The 27,068-nt window shown below is 36.6% G+C and overlaps 1 protein-coding gene across 1 annotated transcript in view; it reads right to left on the bottom strand.

The window, feature by feature from the left end:
• Positions 1 to 1,918: 1,918 nt before the first annotated feature.
• Positions 1,919 to 27,068, bottom strand: part of LOC139849858 (uncharacterized) — a 46,712-nt gene continuing 21,562 nt past the window's right edge. The window contains exons 2-7 of the mRNA XM_071839477.1: positions 14,356 to 14,450; positions 14,000 to 14,092; positions 6,646 to 6,776; positions 5,886 to 6,021; positions 5,155 to 5,231; positions 1,919 to 2,034 (exon numbers count right to left, since the gene is read on the bottom strand). Coding sequence (XP_071695578.1) covers positions 1,919 to 2,034; positions 5,155 to 5,231; positions 5,886 to 6,021; positions 6,646 to 6,776; positions 14,000 to 14,092; positions 14,356 to 14,450 — 648 coding nt within the window. The remainder of the gene's footprint in view (positions 2,035 to 5,154; positions 5,232 to 5,885; positions 6,022 to 6,645; positions 6,777 to 13,999; positions 14,093 to 14,355; positions 14,451 to 27,068) is intronic.

Here is a 27,068-nt window from a genome sequence, read left to right as displayed (position 1 = left end):
GATCCTCGATCCAAACTTATTAAACTAATGATTACAAAAAGTCTAGGTACATTACATCCGTCAGCACAAGTCAGAAAAGTCAACTTTTGGTCAAAATCCTTCAAAATTCAAAACAGACTTTCATTCGCTACATCTCCTCCGACTCCCGAAACTAATGTATGATTTACCATGATGTATTTCGTTGGCCAGGCGTAATACATCATCCCAAATCATATCTTTAATTCGGGTATTTCGGAGCAAGACCCTAATCGAGTCCGTCAATCGATCGCAATCTATTTACTCTTATCACTGGCAGTTATAAACCACTAATAACAAATATATTCTAAACTCGGGGTTTCTAAATTTGTTATCCGATTACAACCCTCCTGGCACATTTTCATTGTTCAAATGTACCCCAACTCATCCTTCTTTCGCAACACACTAGTAATTCCAACACTTCTCTCTAAGTCCTCTACAGTTACAGTACCTCATGAACATGGTATTATCAATTTACATCGATTCTTCCTTAAGTGATACTAATCGCAACTTCACTCACAATCGGACACTCACCCTAGTCTTAGGGTCAACTCTCACCCAAAACTTAATCCTCGGTTCAGTTAAAGTCCGTCTCTACCTACCCAAGAGACCAATACAAGGAAACAGTCTGCACTTATGTTTTAAGGACCACATACAAGGTCACGTCAGGCCAAGGAAGAAAGACAGTTTCTTCGAACAACCCTACGGGTCCTATACGACAAGTCCAGTCATACAAGGATTATACTGGTCCAATCACATCTACTGGTTCTGCCACTGTCTATTAACCATACAGACTATGTCTTAAAGGCTACTAACTAAGGCTCAAGTCTCTGGTCAAGACATAAGGGGACTGCAACCCTAAACAATCCCTACGGGTCACTACGTGTGTCCCGACGGTCAACAGTCAACGGTAAGGAAAAAGACCTCAAGTCTTGATTCCCATCAACAATTTTGACATAGCAGCATAAACTAAGTCTGGACTAACATGTCAACAAATTTCATGCATTAGAAGCTCCCTGTCTCAGTTAACATGACAACCGGTTACAATAATTAAGCCACTATGCACCAATAAGAGGAAACTAGTCTAAGGCCATCTAAACAGTTTCCACTACATTAAACAAAAAAATGTCTAGCATACATTTCCACATTGACGACTTACTATACGCAACTACTAATTATCAACTGTAATAATAAAATCACAAAAGTGTAATAAACACGTACCGTTAGTCGAGTCGTCATATGTATCACCAGCCTCTGACACATCTGGTATGTTCTAACTGTATCCACTGTGGGTTTCCTTCTCTCTTATCCAAGCACAAGAGCAGAAGATTACCCGGCTGAAGAAATATGTGCCCCAGAAGACCCCGCCCCAGAAGACCCGCCCCAGAACTCCACCTCTAATCTGCCGAACACCGAAATGCTCTGTGTCCAATACACTAACCCATCCATCCAAAACTGCCTCTGAAGGGTAATCACTGAACTTTATAATCTATCTTACCACAACTCACATATTTCACTGCCAAAAGAATCATATCACGAAGTAAGGCGACCAGTACCCATCACACCCAACTCCTCACATAGAACCCACACCTTCTCGTCTTGGTCTTTCTGCTGGGTTAAATCCATAAGTGTTCCTTAATTACTGAATGATTTCAAACCGCAGTACCTAAGGGGTCAACTACCCACCGACCGTCGAACGGAACCCTTGTTCCCGTATTATTAAAACTATTTTATTATTTTTCATTGCTATTACACTTAAGCAAAAACTGAACACCCACCCGACACTGAGTAAACTGTCTGATCTAAAGGTATAATACCTGCGTCCACCTGCACTTTCTATTCTAACTCATATTACCTGATCGGAATCCCTTAGTAACTGACCTTACAACCCAGACATCAGTCCTTACAACCCTGACATCTGTTTCTGAGATTCTTTACCTGATACACATCTGTACTCTGAAGCTCTGACTATTCCAGGGGCGTTGGGGGTCACAGCGTCACTGTCACTATCATCCATACCTGTACTGCACAACATCTCACACCAAAGCTTAGTATAACACTGGTTAGAAACTAACAACTAACGCCGTTATACCTATCTCATTCACTTAACCCACCCCCGAAGATATGTTTGACTTGACACACGATTTGGGAACATGTCACTTCCGTGAACACGCTGCCAAATTCACGCTCTGATACCACAATTGTAACACCCTGTTTGTTTTTTTTTTTAAGTCACAGCGGAAGTCCTGTTTATAAAATATGACACGTAATACAAACGACACCTGTATTACATTACCTTAATATCATATCAAATATTAAAAGTCTGTTACATATATAAAAACCATGTGTTACGTTAAGCAAATACACCAGTAACAAAAGACACGACATCAGAGTTTTGACTTGTCAAACATATCATCCCGCATCCCATCTTCACCCTGGTATCTAACAAGCAATCGTACTGAACCTGCAAGGGTGGATGTGATGACCCGAAAATTTCTGACCAAATTTAAACTTTATCTTTAAATGATTTAATGTTTCCGACACGATAAGCAAAGTCTATGAAGTTGAATCTTAAAATTTTAGAACTGTTTCATGTATTAAATTACATTTGACTGCTCTCGACGATTCATGAACAATTATATGTATGTGTGTGTATATATATATATATATATATATATATATATATATATATATATATATATATATGTGTGTGTGTGTGTGTGTGTGTGTACAAGTAAAAATGACTTTCCTACCGTAAAACACTATTTGCTACAGTAAAACACTATTTGCTACAGTGAAACTGTATTTTGCTACAGTGCTACATTGCTACGGTGATTTGCTACAGTAAAACACTATTTGATACAGTAAAACAATATTTGCTACAGTGAAACACTATTTGCTACAGTAACACACTATTTGCTACAGTAAACACTATTTGATGTCGGCGAACTAGCAAACAAAAACAGGATAAGGCGGCCATGCGATCGCATGGAAAAACCACTGAAAACTCATGCGATCGCATGAGGTACTGTAGCAGGCCACATACTATAAAAGCTCGATCTGGTCTCGAGTTTCTTTTCTAATTTATTCCTCCTTATTATTATTATTATTATTATTATTATTATTATTATTATTATTATTATTATTATTATTATTATTATTAAGATTAATATTATTATTATTAATCTTATTATAATATTATTATTAGTATAATATATACATAAAATACTACAACGAGGTTATGAGCGTGTCACCTTCAAAATGGGTTTTTGAGCGGGATAGAGCTAAGGAAATTATGGGTTATTGCCAAAGAGGTTATGGGTAATGTTCGAGGGTATATTTATGAATCAAATCTAGTATTTATCATCTCTGTTACGTCTACGTACTTTTCTACAATATTGAATCTCAATATTAATACGTAAGCATTTATATTTTATATTTTATAAATTAATAGTGTATACATACTAGTGCTCGAGTGTATATATTTATACATGATTGTACGCTAAATTTTGTCGTTAAACAGTTATGATGAATCACGAAGTAAATACATATATTACTGATAAAAGGTATATGATATGCATGTTTTTGGAAAGCTAGCGAAAAATCAATAACTTTTCATTTAGAAATCGCGTAATTTCGGTGAACGAATTAAAAGATATGATCAACTGAATTATGATTGACATTGATTGAAATTGCTTTTGAAACTTGTTTGTAAGAATGATAAATTGGATTTTTGAATATTATCAGCCAAGTAAATGAATCCATATATAAGGCACGTCTCGTTTTGTTGAATTATTGTCAAAATTGACTTTTTGAAACGACTTTGGATAACTTTTGTATGTCGATCTCGAGCATTAGGATTGTTATACACTATGACCTGACCTAGCTTGATAGACATTTATTGACCAACATATGTTCTCTAGGTTGAGATCTACGGTTATTTGATATTTCGAGTTTCGGTCACGTTTTGGTGAACAACTTTATGTGCTGCTAAGGTGAGTTTGTAGATCCCTTTTTAATTGCTTTTGCAATATATATTTTTGGGCTGAGAATACATGCAATATATTTAAACGCAATGGATACAAGTACATACTAAATTCTACACTGAGTTTGAACCGAAAATCCCTTAGCTTTGGTAACTAGTAGCTGCCGGTTATAAGAACTGGTGGGCGCGAATAGTTGTATATGGATCCATAGGGCTTGACATCCCCGTCTGTTCCAGGTATAGAAACCCTAGCCTGAACTATAAAACAGACGTATGCTATTTGAGTTTAGTACATGTTGGTTTGCGTGTATTGTACATGTTGGTTGCATGTATGTTAAAACAGGGGTACTTATTATATAGACGTTAAAGTTTAGTTACCAGGGTGCTCAATCTTGTAGAATATTTTGATAAACGTTTCTGGATGAAACAACTGAAATCTTGTGATCCACCTTTATACACAGATTATGCGAAACATTAAAACTATGAACTCACCAACCTTTGTGTTGACACTTGTTAGCATGTTTATTCTCAGGTTTCCTAGAAGTCTTCCGCTGTTTGCTTAGATGTTAAACAAGCTATGTGCATGGAGTCTTACATGACATATTTTTCAAGGAGACGTTGCATTCACCAAATCATCACCATGTATCTTATTTTGACTGCATTGTCAACGGAAATACTATTGTAAACTATTATTTATAGTGATGGTCTATATGTAGAAATCATCAGATGTCGAAAACCTTTGATTTAAATATTCATTTATGGTGTGCCTTTTCAAAAGAATGCAATGTTTACAAAATGTATCATATAGAGGTCAAATACCTCGCAATGAAATCAATGAATGACGTGTTCGTCCATATGGATTTAGAGCGATCGTCACAGTGGAAATGTGGGGGATTAGCACAACTGCAAAGTGAATGGAAATATCTAACGGCTAAGCATACAGTATCAAACATGCCAGGTCATCTATTGCTACATGAGTCAGCAAACAACTAATAGCAACACAAGGATCCATGGCTTGTACGGCACACGACTCGTAGCTGATCGGGCTATAGTCTACCGATAGTCCCTCCTACCGAATCACCTGCATAACCGTCCAGACGCAATGCGTGCGTCCTTCTATGCTATACTGAACATCCGTAGGACTTGGACCCAACCTAGCCTGGCCTCAGTTGACCTCGTGCGGACCCCACCTAGCCTAGCCTCAGTGGAATCCCCAGCTAGCCTGGCCTCACTGGTGCTCACAAAATAGTGCACAGAGATCACACAACATCAAGGCAAACTATCTAGTGCATATAGGCATACAACGCTAACTATGCATGGCACTCGGCTATCAACAGTATAAACTAATAGTAGCATCGCTTGCTACTCTATACTATAACCGGAGATAGTCCCACTCATCGATCGCCGGCAACTCGGTAGTCTAATGTCACCGAGTCTTCTCCTCATTTGTATCACCTGAGAATAAACACTGAACAAGTTAGTAAACCGCACCACATTTACTAACTACATCTCGTTCTATATATATATATATATATATATATATATATATATATATATATATACACACACACACACACTACACCCACACACATATTTACACAATATATATTTATACACACACACACACACATATATATATATATATATATATATATATATATATATATATATATATATATATATATATATATATATACAAAACGCCTAAACCCATTCGAACGGGTCGCAAGCAAAACGGTTAATCAACACATATATGCACACTTATATATACGTATACATACTTATATATATATACACTCTTACATATGTACACTTCTATATACCCTAAACATGTCCAAACGAGCGGGTCATGAGCCACACGGGTGGTCAAACAACATACACAAACCATAAAACCAAGATACGAACAACCGAGCTGCGCACCACGCCAAGCCACTGCACGCCACGCGGGCGAACAGCAACAAAACAATGGCGGACAGCAGCTATTAAGCTGCAACAGCAGCTGAAAACAGCAGCAGCAAAAGCTGTACATCAGGTAGAGAAACAGCAGCAGTAAACGCTGCTGTCCAGCTGGGTTTCGACCCCAAAATTTATGTTTCGAGCAGCGTTTTAGACAATAAATATATTCACAATGATACACAACATATATACAATATTTAACTAACATCTAACAAGTTAAATGACACACTTATGAACAAGATTTAACACAAATTGTACACATAAGCCTATTAAAACCCAAGTCAAAACCAACAAATGGGTCACGAGCTAAATGGGTAACCAATACCTTATAAGCACACTTAAACATATACATACACTTATATAATCATATAAGTCAATTAAATGGGTCAACGGTCAATACGGGCGATAGCGTATATATATATATATATATATATATATATACATACATATACACATATAATCATACATATATATTTATACGAAATGCCTAACACCGTTTGACCGGGTCACGAGTAAAATTAGTAATCCACAAAAGTCCGCATTTACCACTTATAACCAAATTTATAGACTAACAAATGGGTCACGATAAAAACAAGCACTCCTAAATTAATATGAATGGATCGGGGTCTAAACGGGTAACCAAAACACCTCACGCACAAAAAAAAAAAATGCAAACCACCGCCACCGACCGCCAACCGCCACCACTGGCCACCAGCTGCCACCGGCAGCCGTGGTGGCAGCGATGGCAGCCCACCGAATAGTAGCAACAGCAACTTTTAGCTGCTGTCCACCCTTTAGTGCACCCCTAAATTTGGTGTTTCTTGCAATTTAAGGCAAAAAACATGTGTATATACAATCACTAATAATTATCTAACATCAATCTAGCATTTAACAAGTAATTTCATCACCAAATTCAAAGAATCAAACATCAATTGCATCATTTTATATAACTAATCATAAACCCTAAATTAATATAAAAGAATCACAAAAAAGAGACAAACCTTGTTGCTAGATGATTCAAGAAGCAAGAAGACATGAATTAAAGCTAGCAATTCTTTCAATTCCTTCATTAATCAAAACTAGGGTTTCATGGTGGTGGTAATTGGTTCGTGACAGAAAGAGAACAAGAGGGAGAGGGAAAGAACTACCACTTTAAGCTAGTAATTAACTTACTTCATTATCTTAATCAATTTGGAAATTATGATTCATGTATGTGTGTGGTGTTTAATCGATAGAAACAAGGGGAGGGAAGAAAAACCACGAACAGTACCATATAAAAAAAGAGGGGCGGTTTTTGCTGCAAAATGGGTAATAAATCACTTATCCGACAAAACACGGGTATTTACCTGATTTCAGAAACGCAACCCACCACAGTCGGGAGCCCAAACGAAGTCCAAATTTAATAAATAAAATATCTCCGAGACCCTTGTCACAAAGCGCACTCATTGAACTAATAATTAATTAAATACACCCAATAATTAAATAATTCACTAAAATACATTTTAATACGCAAAAAGAACAAATACGTAATTTCACCTAGGCCCGACACTAGGATGTTACATTAGTCGATAGATTGAATACTAACCGGTTACATAACTTAAAGTTCCCCTTGGTTCTAGCACCGCAAATCCGTTTAATAAGTTTCTTCATTGAACTATTAATAACGGGGTCATTTAATTTTGTATCAACAACGGGGTTCTTTGTTATCAGGTCATCATTAGGTTTTACTTCATCTTCCCCACACTTAGGCGTTTTATTATTATTAAGCAATACCGTTGGAGTTGGTAAAACAATATGGTTCTTACCAATCATTTTTGTTGGTTCAACGGTTTTGGTTGGTGGAGATTTAGACTTTCAACTTACAAAGGTGATCGATTTTTCATCATTACTAAGTGTCATTCTACCCTCTCTTACATCAAATAATGCCCCGGTGGACGCTAAGAATGGTCGACCTAAAATTAGAGGAATGTTTGAGTCCTCTTCTATGTCAATGACAATAAATTCGACTAGAAAGGTTAAATTACCTACTTGAACGGGTAGGTTGTCAGCAATTTCAACTGGGTGCCTAATGGTTTGATCAAAGAGTCGGACACTCATCTCTGTTGGACTTAACTCACTTACTACTAATCTCTTATATAATGAAAGAGACATAACACTCACACTCGCACCTAAATTTGCTAGTGCATCATACATGACACAATCACTAAGTAGACAAAGAATAATAAATTCACCCGGATCACCCAACCTGGGTGGAGGTTTTGGTGGAACTGTCTTCACCGGGTTTATCTTTACGTTTTTTGTTTCTTGTACTTTCTTATTCTTCTTCTTCTTTCCAGAGGTATCACAAACTTTATTACCTATTACTTGCTCACACTAACTCCTTTTCTTAGAAACGGGATGGGTGGTATGTATGGTGCCACCACTGGCTTTACATACTCGGGTGGTGGTGGTGTTGTAACTTCTTCATTGTTACTCACATCTAAAACCTTCCCATCTTCTGATGCTGGTTTTTCCGAATTTGTTGACACCATATTAACATTCTCATTCCGAGGATTTACTTCAGTAATACTCGGTAGCTTTCCTTGTTCCCTCTCATTCATCATGCTAGCAAGAGTACCTACGTGTTTTTCTAGATTCAAAATGAAAGCTTGTTGAGTTCTTAGTGACTGATCAAAGCTCTCATTTGTTTGGGTTTGAGATGTAATAAATTGTGTTTGAGATTCCATTAGCTTTGCCATTATTTCTTCCAGATTTGACTTTTTATCTTCGGTTTGTTGTGGTGGTTTATATAAGCCAGGTCTTTGTTGATTGAAAGTGTTGTTTTGAGTTGGCTGGTTATTTGGACCTTGTTGGTTGTACGAGTTATTGTTTGGCCCATTTGGATTGTAAAGAATGTTTTGATTTCGATTGAAGTTTGGCCTTGGCGGTTGATAATTATTCTGATAATTATTTCCCGGCCTTTGGTTCATGTAGGAAACATTCTCTCGTTGTTCCATCGTTTGCTCAATGTGGTAATCTTTCGTTAAGTGTAGTCCACCGCATTGGTCACAACTGATTCGTATTGAGTGAATATGTTTATTCATCTTTTCCATTCGTCTCTCGAAAGCATCTATTTTTGCGGAAATGGAATCAAAGTCATGGCTAGAATCGGCTCTAGCCGCTTTAGATGAACGAAAGATATCTTTTTCCTGGTGCCACTCATGCGAGTGGGAGGCTGTGTTATTGATGATTTTGTAAGCTTCAGTTGCGGTTTTCTTCATAATGGAACCACTAGCTGCTATGTCGATGTCTTTTCATGTAGCAATGTCGATACCTTGGTAGAATATTTGTACTATTTGATAAGTGTCTAAACCGTGCTGAGGACATCCTCTCAACAATTTTCCGAATCTTGTCCACGCCTCATATAGAGTTTCATTTGGCTTCTGCGTGAACGTAACAATTTCTCCTTGAAGTCTCACGACTTTAGATGCCGGAAAGAATTGTTTAAGAAATTTTCCAACTAAAACATCCCATGTATCAATCGCCCCTTCAGGTGACGATTCTAACCAATCTTTGGCTTCTCCCTTTAAAGTCCAGGGAAACAACATGAGATATATCTGTTCATCCTCAACTTCTCTGATTTTGAATAGACTACAGATCCTATTAAAGGTTTGAAGATGTTCGTTTGGATCTTTTTTTGGCGTACCACTATATTGGCATTGATTAGTTACCATGTGTAGGATTTGTCCTTTGATTTCATAATCTGGCGCATTAACATTTGGTTTTAAAATTGTGTGACTTTGGCCAGGGCGTTTAGCCCTCATTCGGTCTTCCATACTTAGAGGTTCCAGATTTTCCATGATTGAATTAGTTGAATCTGAATCACTAAAGGATTTTGATTTAATGGTTTCTTCCTCGACAATATCTGGATGTGTAATTTGTGGTTCCGAAGGAATGATTAGTGGTTCAGGATCTCTGAATTGTCCCTGAATATCCTCCGGATTCTCAATTGTGAGGTCGGGTTTAAAAAATGGATTATCGAAAATTTGAATTAGAGTACTTGGTCGACTAGATGACGATTCTGAAGAAAAATCAACGGCGACAATATTGGCTAGATGTCTTGATCGAGTTACAGGTGGTGAACGTATGAAAGGTGGTGAACGTTTTGCTCGGTGCATTCACTGAATATCTTATTAGTTATAAAAATAAAAATTATATAAGTTATCAAATTAATAGACTTTTCTGATTTTGTCCACGTTTCGAATAGCCAATAGATGCAGTAGGTAGCCAGGACCCTTTAAATCGGAAGCCCATAACTCGCCACTAACAAATCCAACTATTACTACGAACCAGAAAATTTTAGATGTCTATCAATTTAACCGCTTAAAATAATTTTTCGTTTTGAAATTATAGAGAAGAAATAGAAAATTCTATATCCTAAAAACTAGAGCGTCGAGAAATAAGAAAGAAAAAGAGTGCGTCGAAAAACGTCGAAAAATAAGCGTCGAAAAATAATAAAAGTCGGAAAACTAAGAATTAAAACTTACGTCTAAAGGTATTAAAGCTGAAAAGGAATTCTATATCCAAAACGTCAATAACTTAAAAAGACACTAAAATTTATTTAAAACTAAAGCGATAAGCAACGTTGTAAAATTTTAAAGCGCCTAAATCTTAATCTAAAGAAAAAGCACTTAAGGGATTTTACAGCAAAGCCTAAAAATCTAGAAATAAAAATAACTACGGCAAAATACTAAGTTTAAAACTAAGTACGAACGATAAAAATACAAATATTACGAATAAACGATTAAAATATACAATTTATAAAAAGTAATAAAATTACAATTTTATAAAAATATTATTTTTATATTATTATTTTTATAAAAGTATTAATTTTATAAATAATAAAACTAATTGAAACTTAAAAATACAAAATAAAATAAACTAAAACTTAATTATTAAATAACTACACCCTAATTAGGGTTTAATGATAATAATAATTAATAATACTCCGTAATTAATGTTGTACTATGATCAGTTCTGGCATGTCAGATAGAGCCATGCGGTCACATGGGTTTTAAGACCTGGGCTCATGCGATCGCATGAGCTTCGGGTTCAGTTCAATTGCAGGCCAAAAATTGCAGGTTCAATCGGTTTTATTTTTATTTTTTTAAAATTTTTTTTTACTTTGATTTTTTTACAAAATTTAAAATAAGTAATTAAAATACACTTATATTTTTAAGATCTAAAAAAAAATTACTTTTATACTTTATAAAATATATATTTTCGTTTTACTCTTTTTTTTATGTTTTAAATTTATATTTTTAATATTTAAAACGTATTTTTATGACAATAAATTAAAACTTAATAAATAATTTTTTTTATATAGCGTTTTGCTTTTGGGTCCCCGGTAGCGGCGCCAAAAATACTTGATGTGCGCAGAGGTGTATACGAAATAGTTATATTTTTGTTACGAAAAACTATTAAATACGATACAATTTTACACAAGTTATTTATTTATTTAAAGAGTGGATATACCTAAACCTTGCTACAACACTTATAGGCAGTGTACCTAATCGTACAGTAGTGTAATTTTTAGTAAGTCCGGTTCATCCACAGGGATTTAGCCAAGTTTAACGCTATATTTTTAAAACTATATTTGTATAAATATATATATATTATTATTATTATTATTATTATTATTATAAAAAGGGGGTTTTTACCGTTTAATGACTGGTTTGTCGATTTTAAATAAAGCTTAAAGATAAATGACGATAATATAAATGACAGAATTTAAATTGCGATAAAGTAAATTGCAGTAATTAAAATGACAGTAAATAAAGGTACGATGAAATATGAAATAAAAGTATTATGCTTATTTAAACTTCCGTAATCATGATGTTTGACGTTTTGATTTTAATTAATTGTTACCTAGGTTAATTGTCCTTTGTCCTGATTTATTTGATACCTATCTGGTTTTTGTTCATAATAGTCCATCGGTCATAATTATAAAATGCTCGTTAAATTAACCTTATTCCCGAAGTCAAATAATCCAACTAATTAGGGATTCGAACTGTAACAAGGTTTTAATACTTTGTTAATAATTACACCAGGTTATCGACTGCGTGTAATCCAAGGTTTTAATACTTTGTTAACAATTACACCAATTATCCTTGTATGTAATCTACCCCTGTTTTAATGAGATATGAATATTAATTTACCCACTTGATCAGAATGAATAATCAATTACCCAACCCGAATAATTAATTAAATGATCGTAAAAGATGTCGTATAAATGTCACTAAATAGAACATACATAATCATTTTAATAATTATTAGATTAACTAATTTGAAGATAGGTTCAACAGATTCTAATGAGTTGTCATTCGATTAGAAAATACCCCTATCTATTAATAGTCAATAGTTCAATGTCCACAAGTGTCGGTCTTTTGTCCAAACCTTAATTATGGTACAAAATCTAATAACCCCCTCTTAATATTTAATCTAACATCACGATTACTTTGGCTTAAATAAGCATAATAATAACTTAGTTATGATACATTAATTTAAAAAGGAAGAACATAGCTTACAGTGGTGATTAATCGCGTAGCGTTGCACGGACAGAATTTCGACTTAAAACCCGTAAAACATTCTTAAAATAACCTTATTATTATTAACTTAAAATTAAAATTATATTATAAATATATATATATATATATATATATATATATATATATATATATATATATATATATATATATATATATATATATAAATATATTTACGTTACATAGAAAGGAAAAGAAAAATATGTCTTTTACTCGTCGAAAAATACTGAATTTATAGGACCTGGCCAGGTTTCTGGCTTCATGCGATCGCATGAATAATGGTCTTCCTGGCCATGCGATCGCATGGCCAGCTGGATCCAGCTCAATCCCTTTGTTTTCTAGTTTACCGACGGTTTTTAATATATAATATAATATATATATAATTTTAAGAATTATTTATATATTATATTATATTTATGTGCATAGTTGACTTGTAATTTTAGCTCCGTTGCGTCGCGCGTTGATAGTTGGTTCATGCCCCGATTCCGGATTTTCGAACGTCTTTTCGTACGCGGAGATATCTTGTACTTTGCGTTTCGCGGCTTGTACTCTTGTAATTTTTAGACGTTTCTCATCATTAAATTTAACCACTTGAATTATATCTTGTACATTTGAGCTTTTTGGTCATTTGTGTCTTCAAATTGTCGTTTTCTTCTTTTGTCTTCGCACTTATTTATTTAAACGAATATTACATAAAAATAGAACAATTGCAACTAAAAGCTTTACATATTGGAAGGATATTGTGCCTACATATATGTTCATTTGGAGCACTATCAGGCAATTTGAGGATTAATCGGGGATTATTCGTATTGTACATTTTATACATTTAAATAATAAATATCAAAATTATATTTGTAAATATAGATGAAAATCATAAACATAATTTTTAGCATAGTTGTCTAAAATCGTTCACTCTCCAAAACTCCAAATTCTAATTTAAATTCATGATAAAATGTTGACCAATTTTGACTTTGACCGACTTTGATCAACAAATACAAATTTTGACTCATTAACTGACGTTGACAGATTAATTAAACGGATTTTGAAAACCCAAAATGAGTTTTTCTTAAACATGATCAATCGGGGATTAATCGTGAGTAATCGAGATTAATCGGGGTTTATTACAACATTGTGTATACTTGCATCATGAAGAATTGTGACGTTTTAATCTCGATGTTTAACTCATGATTTTGTTGAATCTTTGAAGTGAATTAGTGGTCTCTTTAGTGCTAGGTCCATGAACTTTTTCCTCAGATTTTAAAACATAGGGAATAGTGACGTGTTTTTTCAGCATTGTGGAGAAAGAAAAAATTACGCCGTTGGTACCTATGGATTGTTTACATTTTCATGACAAAACCTCAACTTAATTTTTTGCATCGTTGGTACCTTTATTATGCTTAAGTTTCGTAATTAGTACCTCATGGTAACCTCCGTTAGATTTTTATAGTTAACCTCTCACATGTGCCACGCATGTGAGGGTAATTTCGTCCCTTTAATGATCAATGATTTATTCCATTTTAAACCATCTTGCTTTGCCATGTTGCAAAATTCCCTGCAATCACAAATTAAAGAAAAAAATCAATAAGAATTTGTTACTCATGTAATCAGCTTTAGGTGGAAGCGAAAGGTCAAAACCAAATAATCGGCAGCTTAAAGAATTTCCTGACGTCTTCTTCTCGATAGATAAAGTCTGAATCGAATCTTATGTCTGCTTAATCGATTCATGAGGTGAGAAAATCGATTTTTTCGATTTTCGGTTTCGTCTCCGTATATACTTCGAGAAGCTTTTAAAGATGAAGATGATAACCAATTTACCTCCATTTGATTCCCTGAAATACAGCTGTTGTTGTTATGATTAACACTTCTCTGTATTTTAGTTGTACCAATATCATGTGATGAATTCCAAAGAGCTGAAACATGTTATAAAACACAAATTACAAAAGTTAAATGTAACATCCCGCATTTTTCCGTTAAATTATTTTAACGCCCGTCTTTTTATTTTAATAATATCCTTCGTATCTAGATTCGTATCCTCCGTTAACTAACATTCTTAATATTTTTGTTATCGGATTATAACATCTCCCGTACTCTTGTGTAATTCAAAATAATTCGTTCGGTTAATTTCCGCACCCGTCTACAAACTTGAGGGACCAATATTGCCAAATGACCAAAGTTTTGACTAGGTCAAATGGTCAACATTCACCACCTCCACTCATTTATCTCCTTCTTTCTTTCATACTTCCATTATTTTCTCTCAACTTTCAAATCCTTAATTCATCATCTAAATTCGATTTTGGAGGCTAACATCAAAACAAATTACATATTTGGAATCCTCTCTTCATCCTCTACAACTTGATACCAATTTCATCTCATTTGGGTAACTTTCTAAAATCACTATATTTTGTGTTCTTGATGTTTTTAACTTATAAAAGTGTTAATTAGTGTATATGGCTCAAGTCTAACATGAATACATGATTTGTATGCTCGATCTTGTTGTTTTGAAGTAACTAGCATGAAATTGAATTTTGGTGTGTTGTTCTTGAGATTTAGTTGCTTAAAATTTGTTAGATGTTAAAAGTTCATGTTTTAATTGTGTTACTAGTATCACTAGCTTCAATTTGATGTGTAGGTTGCTTTAGAAAACTTCATAAACTTGATTATTGATTTTAATGATGTTGGTTAAGGTTTGATAGACCTAAATGTGAGCATTTGATGTATTGAATGCCATAAATTGTTGTTGGTAAGTGGTTAGTTGGATTGTATGCTTGATTACCTACGAAACGGCGTATTGCATGTAGGTAGTAAGTTCCCGAATCACCAAACCGCATTTATGAACTTGAATGTAATAAATGTTGAGCATTTAATGTGATTTTAGTTGTTGTAAGTGTCGAGGTGATTGATGAAAAGTGTTTAGTCATTTTCCTCGTCAAAATACCTTTCCGATGATATAAGATACATGTTTTGATTGTTTGCGGATCATAAATTGTGAATGTTTAAAGCTTGGTTCGTGCATTTGTGTGTTGTAGCAAAACAGGACCTGCATACTGATCTGGACGCCGTCCAAATTCTTGGACGCCGTCCAGGTCTTCACATCTGGACGCCGTCCAGCAAATCTGGACGCCGTCCAGATGAACTGCCAGGGACTGTTTTGGTTGGTCGTTTTACGAAAAATGTTTGCTATGCTATGGACCTTCGATTCACATGTAACTTGTTCTAACATGCTTATATATGATTAAAAACCTCAGAAAAATAGTTCGGGACCCGACCCGAACGTGTTGACTTTTTCGTTGACTTTGACCCGACCAAAGTTGACTTTTAATCAAACTTAACCTAATACTTATGCAACCATTCTAACATGTTTTTATACTTGTACCTCGCATGAAACTTGACAATTTGATTCACATGCTATAATAATCGAGTCGAAACGAGCCATAGGACTAATTGAACACTTTGACCAATCATGTTTACCGTTATTGATACGACCTACTTGTTTAGGTCAAGATTAGCATTCGTTCTTGCACACATTTACTTGCGAAGTACTTTTATACGCTTGCACTCAAGGTGAGATCATATTCCCACTTTTACTCTTTTGAACTCACATTTGGGATGAGAAAACATAAACGTTTTGTTTTACTAAGTGAACACAAGTATGAAAACAAACATTCTACATACGAGTTTAGAACAAAATCCTCAATTCAATTATCATTAGTTACACTTGCCGGTTGTAAGCGTGAACTTATGTTATGTGGATCCATATGGGTTTGACAAACCCTCATTCGGACGGTTCGCCACCGTCATATCGGATGAATTATATTTTCGAGAATCAGTGTATGTTCTAACACTATTGTGATGGGGTTCTATGGAAGGAAAGTTAAGCCTTGATAATTGGGTGCTCGTGAATATTAACTTTTGGAATGTATTACTATTATTTCAATCTTGCAAATCTTGTGATTCAACTTACTTATTTACTCACTTACTTACTTAAACCTATGATTTCACCAACGTTTTCGTTGACAGATTTCTATGTTTTTCTCAGGTCTTTGAAAGATATGTGATACATGCTTCCGCTCATTATTTTGATACTTGCATTGGATGTCGAGTATATATATGCATACATGGAGCGTCATTTGACTTTATTTAAAACTGTGTCGCATAGGTTTCATTTGTACCTATAACCTTGTAACGTAACTTTTGGTTGAACAATTCTTGTAAACTTTGAACCAATCTTTACATTAGAAATGAATGCGACATATCTTTGGTCAAACGTTATTTTAAAGACTTATGACCACGTAACGGGACCTAAGTAGATGGCGCCATCAATGTCGATTTTGTCGGGTCGTTACAGATGGTATCAGAGCGTTGGTTGTAGGGATTTAGAGTTAATTGGTGTCGACCCCAAGTCATAGGGTACATTAGTGAATCTAGACTACAACCGGCATATAGACTTGAAGTAGGAATTACTTGACTAATTGTGCATTTATACTCGAACTCATCTATTCACATCTAACTCTATTTCATCTTAATCGCACGTTGTTTAATTTGATTGACGCGCCACCTTGACTTTATGAAGCAATGTTAAATGCACACGTGAATTAGGATAATATAATTGCCGGGATTATATTATGGTGATTTATGTGGACATTCCAACATTATGAGATAAAGAATTTAAGGCGAGTCAAGGAAAATTTTCTCTCATTCCTTATTCCATATCACGGTTAGTATTATTGAGAATACTAATCAACGATATCTTTGTGTCATGAAGGAACAATGGCTCACCAAGGTCAACACAATACTCCTCCCGAAACTCTCGAACAAGCTCTTCAACTAATGATAGCCACCGCCGTGGGAGAGGCCGTGGCCGGTCACTTCTCCAACAACAACAACAACAACAATTATGGGGCCGGTAATTCAAACGAGGGGTGCTCCTACAAAAACTTCATGAAGTACAACCCTCCCACATTCGATGGAACCGGGGGACCGGTTGCTCTCACCCGATGGTTCGAACAAACGGAATCCGTTTTTAGCATAATCGGTTGTCAGGACCAAGATAAGGTCAAGTTTTCCACCCTCACTCTCACTGGTATTGCTCTCTCATGGTGGAACACATATGTACAATCGGTGGGTATCGATGAAGCCCTTACACTCTCTTTGACCGAATTAAGAGAAAGAATGATTACCGAATACTTCCCGCGCAAAGAGACTGAAGGCTCGAACAGGGGCCAAGAAATTTAAAAATGGCCCGAAATGACCTCAAAGCTTATAATCAACGGTTTGCAGAACTAACCTCAATTTTTCCAAACCTCCGGGCTCCCGGGCCCCAAGGAGTTGAGTTTTACATGGATGGCCTCCCTAAGAGCATTCCACACGGGGTAATGCCATCAAGACCCGCCGACCTACAAGAGGCTGTGATGATAGCCCGCCGATTTATAAAAACGGTGGACGAAATTGAAGCGCCGACACCAACGGCCGAGGCCCAACTGGGCAACAACAAAAGAAAACAGGAAGCCTCTCCATCAAGCAACCACAACCACAACGACTCCACCAAGAAGCCTTTCACCCCCGGCGGCAGGAAAAGTTATGCCGGAACTCGACCTTTTTGCAACAAGTGCCACAAACATCATTATGGAAAATGTGGCAAACCATTTTGCATCAAGTGTCAAAGAAGTTGCCATGTGGCCCATGGTTGTAAAGGTGCCGCCCCCGTCGCTAAAAAGGTGCCCAGTGCACGCAGAAGGGGTGCTTGTTTCGAATGTGGCCAACTGGGTCACCTTAAGAATGCATGTCCCAAGAAGAACGCCAACCCCAATGTACACGAATGAGCTTTCAACATTAACACCTAGGATGCCCGGAATGACAATTAGTTACGGGTACGTTTCTTCTCAACAACTCTTATGTTTCATGTTTATTCAATTCGGGTGTCGATAAATGTTTTGTATCCAAGGCTTTGGAGCCTACTCTTTGCACTCCACCACTCCCCCTAGATATTACTGACGCCATTTAAGTGACCAACGGAAACTATTGTGTGCCAACAAATTTTTATCGGAGGGTGTAAGTTAAACTTTTGAGTAAGAAGTTAGAAACTGACTTGATGTCTATAGAATTAAGGAGCTCGAAATCTATTCGTTAAGAAGAAATGTTTCCCCACATATATGTATTGATTATCGTGCACTAAATAATTTCCGGTTAAGAACCAATATCCTTTTTCCCCGTATCAGTGACCTCTTGATCAAGTACAAGGATCTCGTGTGTATTCCAAATCGATCTCCATCCTAGTTATCATCAATTGAGGGTTAAGGGAGACGATTTCTCCAAAACCGCTTCCCGAACTCACTACGATAGTTATAATTTTCTTTTAATATCGTTTAGTTTAACTAAAGCTCCGTCCGTATTCATAGACCTCCTGAACCGCGTATGCAAACTTATCTAGACAAATCCATTATCGTATTTACAAATGATGTCTAAAACTATTCAAGTAAAGAAGAAAATGAACAATGTCTCCGTCTTACGCTCGAACTCTCGAGAAAGGAGCAACTCTATACCGAATTTTCCAAGTGAGAATTTTGGTTAAACGAAGTTCAATTTCTAGACCATGTTGTTAGTGGTCAAGGTATTACAATAAAATCTCGCAATCGAAGCCACACGTAATCGGGAAACCCTCACAACTCTATCATGTATTTATAAAATCTTAGATCTCACCGGTTATTACTGAAGAATCATTTTCGACTTTTTCTCGTGTTGCACGACCTTTAACCTCGTTAACTCACTAAGGGAAAAATTTAAACCTCTCCGCGTCCGAGCCTTGAACGTGATTTTTCACACCAACCTTACTAGCTAAATTCGTGTAGCACAAGATGGAACCCAAATATGGAAACATTTCTACTTGAACGCCTGAAAGGCATACTCTCTCGACTCGAAATCAAGGAAACTGAAATTCGTTATTTTGCACGAAGAATTTGAATACTTAATTATGAATCCGATCAATCTTCTCATCACCACGTACCACGTTACATAACTCTGTTATTTCACTATGACCGTCTGATATTACTGGAACCCAAGATAACACACAATCCAAGGATACCTCTTTCTTCTTTGACTTATCGTCCTTATACTTCTGATAATTGGCCATCTACTACTCAACCCCGAACTATACAACTATGTGTACTATATCGTTTCCCACCAAGTCTCAACATTTGGCCACTAGATGCGCGATATGGCTACCTCGAGGTATAAACTCATCCTATTCTAAGTTCTCATTTCACTCCTATCTTTTCGCTCGTACTTCCGTATAAGGAAACCTTTTATATAATTGCTCAATGGAGAGAGAGACTCTTCACGTATTACTAGTATTCACCACGAGGGGGACTAGCCCTGCCGAACATTTTTCAGTAGCCGATAAGAAACCTATTCCAACGAACGCTTTCGAGCCCTAACTAACTTGTTCAAACATATCTTAAGAAATTCTATTCTGACACGGTGTACCATTGTCAATTATCCCGGATCAAAATACTCGTTACACATCTAGTTTACAAGAAGCCTTAGGAACACGTTTAGACATGCATACCGCGTATCTTCCACAAACTGACGAACCAAGCAAACGAACGATTTACATCTTAGAAAGACATGTTACAAACTTGTATTGTCACCTTTAGTTGATCCCTCTTACAACAGTAGTTACCACTCGTGTGTTAACGCGCACTTTTCGAAAATTTATATAACCACAAATGTCGTTCTCCTATTCGTTGGACCAAAGTAGGTGACAAGCAAATCACAGGATCTGAACTTTTTCAAAGAACAACCGTTGAGATAGTTCAAGTCCGAGAAGGGCTCAAGACGGCCCGTAGTCGCCAAAAGGACTATGCCGATGTTAGGCGTAAACCTTCTGAATTCCAAGTCAGTAATCATGTAATATTGAAAAATCGCACCTTGGAAAGGTGTAATCCGTTTCGGGAAATCGAGGAAAGTTATATCCGCAATATTGATTCTTTTGAAATCTTGGGGCGTATTGGAACCGCTTCCTACCGTTTAGACCTTCCGACTCAATTAAGTTTTCGTTTACCCTACTTTCCAAGTAACAAACTTAGAGACGTGTCCTGTGGAACAGGAACGTTCTACTTTTCTAGATAAACTTACTATCGATGACAAATTCCTCTTCGTAGAATGATCGGTTGAAATTGTGGATCGTAAAACCAAGCATTAATACAACGTAAAACCCCGACTATCCAGATTCGTGGAAATGCCCAAGGACGTATCTTCACTTATTCGTAGATTGGACAACACAAGGTCTCGAGTAAGAGATATCGACTATTACTTCCAACTAAATTTCGGGACGAAATTTCTTTTAAGGTGTGGGTAATGTAACATCCCACATTTTTCCGTTAAAATATTTTAATGCCCATCTTTTTATTTTAATAATATCCTTCGTATCAAGATTCGTATCCTTCGTTAGCTAACATTCTTAATATTTTTGTTATCGGATTATAACGTCTCCCGTACTCTCGTGTAATTCAAAATAATTCGTTCGGTTAATTTCCGCACCCGACTACAAACTTGAGGGACCAATGTTGCCAAATGACCAAAGTTTTGACTAGGTCAAATGGTCAACATTCACCACCTCCACTCATTCATCTCCTTCTTTCTTTCATACTTCCATTATTTTCTCTCAACTTTCAAATCCTTAATTCATCATCTAAATTTGATTTTGGAGGCTAACATAAAAACAAATTACATATTTGAAATCCTCTCTTCATCCTCTATAACTTGATACCAATTTCATCTCATTTGGGTAACTTTCTAAAATCACTAGATTTTGTGTTCTTGATGTTTTTAACTTATAAAAGTGTTAATTAGTGTCTATGGCTCAAGTCTAACATGAATACATGATTTGTATGCTCGATCTTGTTGTTTTGAAGTAACTAGCATGAAATTGAATTTTGGTGTGTTGTTCTTGAGATTTAGTTGCTTAAAAGTTGTTAGATGTTAAAAGTTCAAGTTTTAATTGTGTTACTAGTATCACTAGCTTCAATTTGATGTGTAGGTTGCTTTAGAAAACTTCATAAACATGATTATTGATTTTGATGATGTTGGTTAGGGTTTGATAGACCTAAATGTGAACATTTAATGTATTGAATGCCATAAATTGTTTTTGGTAAGTGGATAGTTGGATTGTATGCTTGATTACCTACGAAACGGCGTATTGTATGTAGGTAGTAAGTTCCCGAATCACCAAACCGCATTTATGAACTTGAATGTAATAAATATTGAGCATTTAATGTGATTTTAGTTTTTGTATGTGTCGAGGTGATTGATGAAAAGTGTTTAGTCGTTTTCCTCGTCAAAATACCTTTCCGATGATATAAGATACATGTTTTGATTGTTTGCGGATCATAAATTGTGAATGTTTAAAGCTTGGTTCGTGCATTTGTGTGTTGTAGCAAAACAGGACCTGCATACTGATCTGGACGCCATCCAGATTCTTGGACGCCATCCAGGCCTTCACATCTGGATGCCATCCAGCAAATCTGGACGCCGTCCAGATGAACTGCCAGGGACTGTTTTGGTTGGTCATTTTACGAAAATGTTTGGTATGGTATGGACCTCCAATTCACATGTAACTTGTTCTAACATGCTTATATATGATTAAAAACCTCAGAAAAATAGTTCAGGACCCGACCCGAACATGTTGACTTTTTCGTTGACTTTGTCCCGACCAAAGTTGACTTTTAATCAAACTTAACCTAATACTTATGTAACCATTCTAACATGTTTTTATACTTGTACCTCGCATGAAACTTGACAATTTGATTCACATGCTATAATAATCGAGTTGAAACGAGCCATAGGACTAATTGAACACTTTGACCAATCGTGTTTACCGTTATTGATACGACCTACTTGTATAGGTCAAGACTAGCATTCGTTCTTGCACACGTTTACTTGCGAAGTACTTTTATACGCTTGCACTCAAGGTGAGATCATAGTCCCACTTTTACTCTTTAGAACTCACATTTGGGATGAGAAAACATAAACGTTTTGTTTTACTAAGTGAACACAAGTATGAAAACAAACATTTTACATACGAGTTTAGAACAAAATCCTCAATTCGATTATCATTAGTTACACTTGCCGGGTGTAAGCGTGAACTTATGTTATGTGGATCCATATGGGTTTGACAAACCCTCATTCAGACGGTTCGCCACCGTCATATCGGATGAAATATATTTTCAAGAATCAGTGTATGTCCTAACACTATTGTGATGGGGTTCTATGGAAGGAAAGTTAAGCCTTGATAATTGGGTGCTCGTGAATATTAACTTTTGGAATGTATTACTATTATTTCAATCTTGAAAATCTTGTGATTCAACTTACTTATTTACTCACTTACTTACTTAAACCTATGATTTCACCAACGTTTTCGTTGACAGATTTCTATGTTTTTCTCAGATCTTTGAAAGATATGTGATACATGCTTCCGCTCATTATTTTGATACTTGCATTGGATGTCGAGTATATATGCATACATGGAGCATCTTTTGACTTTATTTAAAACGGTGTCACATAGGTTTCATTTGTACCTATAACTTTGTAACGTAACTTTTGGTTGAACAATTCTTGTAAACTTTGAAACAATCTTTACATTCCAAATGAATGCGACATATCTTTGGTCAAACGTTATTTTAAAGACTTATGACCACGTAACGGGACCTAAGTAGACGGTGCCATCAATGATGATTTTGTCAGGTCGCTACAGATGGTATCAGAGCGTTGGTTGTAGGGATTTAGAGTTCATTGGTGTCGACCCCAAGTCATAGGGTACATTAGTGAATCTAGACTACAACCGGCATATAGACTTGAAGTAGGAATTACTTGACTAATTGTGCATTTATACTCGAACTCATCTATTCACATCTAATTCTATTTCATCTTAATCGCACGTTGTTTAATTTGATTGACGCGCCACCTTGACTTTATGAAGCAATGTTAAATGCACACGTGAATTAGGATAATATAATTGCCGGGATTATATTATTGTGATTCATGTGGACATTCCAACATTATGACATCAAGAATTTAAGGCGAGTCAAGGAAAATTTTCTCTCTATCCTTATTCCATATCACGGTTAGTATTATTGAGAATACTAATCAATGATATCTTTGTGTCATGAAGGAACGATGGCTCACCAAGGTCAACACAATACTACTCTCGAAACTCTCGAACAAGCTCTTCAACGAATGATAGCCACCGCCGTGGGAGAGGCCGTGGCCGGTCAATTCTCCAACAACAACAATTATGGGGCCGGTAATTCAAACAAGGGGTGCTCCTACAAAAACTTCATGAAGTACAACCCTCCCACTTTCGATGGAACCGGGGGACCGGTTGCTCTCACCCGATGGTTCGAACAAACGGAATCCGTTTTTAGCATAAGCGGTTGTCGGGACCAAGATAAGGTCAAGTTTTCCACCCTCACTCTCACCGGTATTGCTCTCTCATGGCGGAACACGTATGTACAATCGGTGGGTATCGATGAAGCCCTTACACTCTCTTGGACCGAATTAAGAGAAAGAATGACTACTGAATACTTCCCACGCGAAGAGACTCGAAGGCTCGAACAGGGGCCAAGAAATTTAAAAATAGCCCGAAATAACCTCGAAGCTTATAATCAACGGTTTGTCGAACTAACCTCAATTTGTCCAATCCTCCGGGCTCCCGGGCCCCAAGGAGTTGAGTTTACATGGATGGCCTCCCTAAGAGCATTCCACACGGGGTAATGCCATCAAGACCCACCGACCTACAAGAGGCTGTGATGATAGCCCGCCGATTTATAAAAACGGTGGACGAAATTGAAGCACCGGCACCAATGGTCGAGGCCCAACCGGGCAACAACAAAAGAAAACAGGAAACCTCTCAATCAAGCAACCACAACCACAACGACTCCACCAAGAAGCCGTTCACCCCCGGTGGCAGGAAAAGTTATGTCGGAACTCGACCTTTTTGCAACAAGTGCTAAAAACATCATTATGGAAAATGTGGCAAACCATTTTGCATCAAGTGTCAAAGAAGTGGCCATGTGGCCTGTGGTTGTAAAGGTGCCGCCCTCGTCGCTAAAAAGGTGCCCAGTGCACGCAGAAGGGGTGCTTGTTTCGAATGTGGCCAACTGGGTCACCTTAAGAATGCATGTCCCAAGAAGAACGCCAACCCCAATGTACGCGAATGAGCTTTCAACATTATAACCTATGATACCAGGAATGACAATTAGTTACGGGTACGTTTCTTCTCAACAACTCTTATGTTTCATGTTTATTCGATTCGGGTGTCGATAAATGTTTTGTATCCAAGGCTTTGGAGCCTACTCTTTGCACTCCACCACTCCCCCTAGATATTACTTACGCCGTTAAACTTTTGAGTAAGAAGTTAGAAACTGACTTGATGTCTATAGAATTAAGGAGCTTGAAATCTATTCGTTAAGAAGAAATGTTTCCCCACATATATGTATTGATTATCGTGAACTAAATAATTTCCAGTTAAGAACCAATATCCTTTTTCCCCGTATCAGTGACCTCTTGATCAAGTACAAGGATCTCGTGTGTATTCCAAATCAATCTCCATCCTGGTTATCATCAATTGAGGGTTAATGGAGACAATGTCTCCAAAACCGCTTACCGAACTCACTACGATAGTTATAATTTTCTTTTAATATCGTTTAGTTTAACTAAAGCTCCGTCCGTATTCATAGACCTCCTGAACCGCGTATGCAAACTTATCTAGACAAATCCATTATCGTATTTACAAATGATGTCTAAACCTATACAAGTAAAGAAGAAAACAAACAACGTCTCCGTCTTACGCTCGAACTCTTGAGAAGGGAGCAACTTTATACCGAATTCTCCAAGTGAGAATTTTGATTAAAAGAAGTTCAATTTCTAGACCATGTTGTTAGTGGTCAAGGTATTATAATAAAATCTCGCAATCGAAGCCACACGTAATCGGGAAACCCTCACGACTCTATCTTGTATTTGTAAAATCTTAGATCTCGCCGGTTATTACTGAAGATTCATTTCCGACTTTTTCTCGTGTTGCACGACCTTTAACCTCGTTAACTCACTAAGGGAAAAATTTAAACCTCTCCGTGTCCGAGCTTTGAACATGATTTTTCACACCAACCTTACTAGCTAAATTCGTGTAGCACAAGATGGAACCCATATATGGAAATATTTCTACTTGAACGCCTGAAAGGCATACTCTCTCTACTCGAAATCAAGGAAACTGAAATTCGTTATTTTGCACGAAGAATTTGAATACTTAATTATGAATCTGATCAATCTTCTCATCACTACGTACCACGTTACATAACTCTGTTATTTCACTATGACCGTCTGATATTACTGGGACCCAAGATAACACACAATCCAAGGATACCTCTTTCTTCTTTGACTTATCGTCCTTATACTTCTGATAATTGGCCATCTATTACTCAACCACGAACTATACAACTATGTGTACTATATCGTTTCCCACCAAGTCTCGACATTTGGCCACTAGATGCACGATATGGCTACCTCGAGGTATAAACTCATCCTATTCTAAGTTCTCATTTCACTCCTATCTTTTCGCTCGTACTTCAGTATAAGGAAACCTTTTATATAATTGCTCAATGGAGAGAGAGACTCTTCACGTATTACTAGTATTCACCACGAGGGGGACTAGCCCTCACGAACGTTTTTCAGTAGCCGATAAAAAACCTGTTCCAACAAATGCTTTCGAGCCCTAACTAACTTGTTCAAACATATCTTAAGAAATTCTATTCCGACACGGTGTACCATTGTCAATTATCCCGGATCGAAATACTCGTTACACATCTAGTTTACAAAAGCCTTAGGAACACGTTTAGACATGCGTACCGCATATCTGCCACAAACTGACGAACCAAGCAAACGAATGATTTACATCTTGGAAAGACATGTTACAAACTTGTATTGTCGCCTTTAGTTGATCCCTCTTACAACAGTAGTTACCACTCGTGTATTAACGCGCACTTTTTGAAACTTTATATAACCACAAATGTCGTTCTCTTATTCTTTGGACCAAAGTAGGTGACAAGAAAATCACAGGATCCGAACTTATTCAAGGAACAACCGTTGAGATAGTTCAAGTCCGAGAAGGGCTCAAGACGGCCCGTAGTCGCCAAAAGGACTATGCCGATGTTAGGCGTAAACCTTCCGAATTCCAAGTCAGTAACCGTGTAATATTGAAAAACCGCACCTTGGAAAGGTGTAATCCGTTTCGGGAAATCGAGGAAAGTTATATCCGTAATATTGATTCTTTTGAAATCTTGGGGCGTATTGGAACCGCTTCCTACCATTTAGAACTTCCGACTCAATTAAGTTTCCGTTTACCCTACGTTCCATGTAACAAACTTAGAGACGTGTCCTGCAGAACAGGAATGTTCTACTCTTCTAGATAAACTTACTATCGATGACAAACTCCTCTTCGTAGAAAGACCGGTTGAAATTGTGGATCGTAAAACCAAGCA

The sequence above is a fragment of the Rutidosis leptorrhynchoides genome, chromosome 5, assembly GCF_046630445.1.
Source record: "Rutidosis leptorrhynchoides isolate AG116_Rl617_1_P2 chromosome 5, CSIRO_AGI_Rlap_v1, whole genome shotgun sequence".
Classification (NCBI taxonomy): Eukaryota; Viridiplantae; Streptophyta; class Magnoliopsida; order Asterales; family Asteraceae; genus Rutidosis; species Rutidosis leptorrhynchoides.
This window is presented reverse-complemented; position numbering and strand designations above follow the sequence as displayed.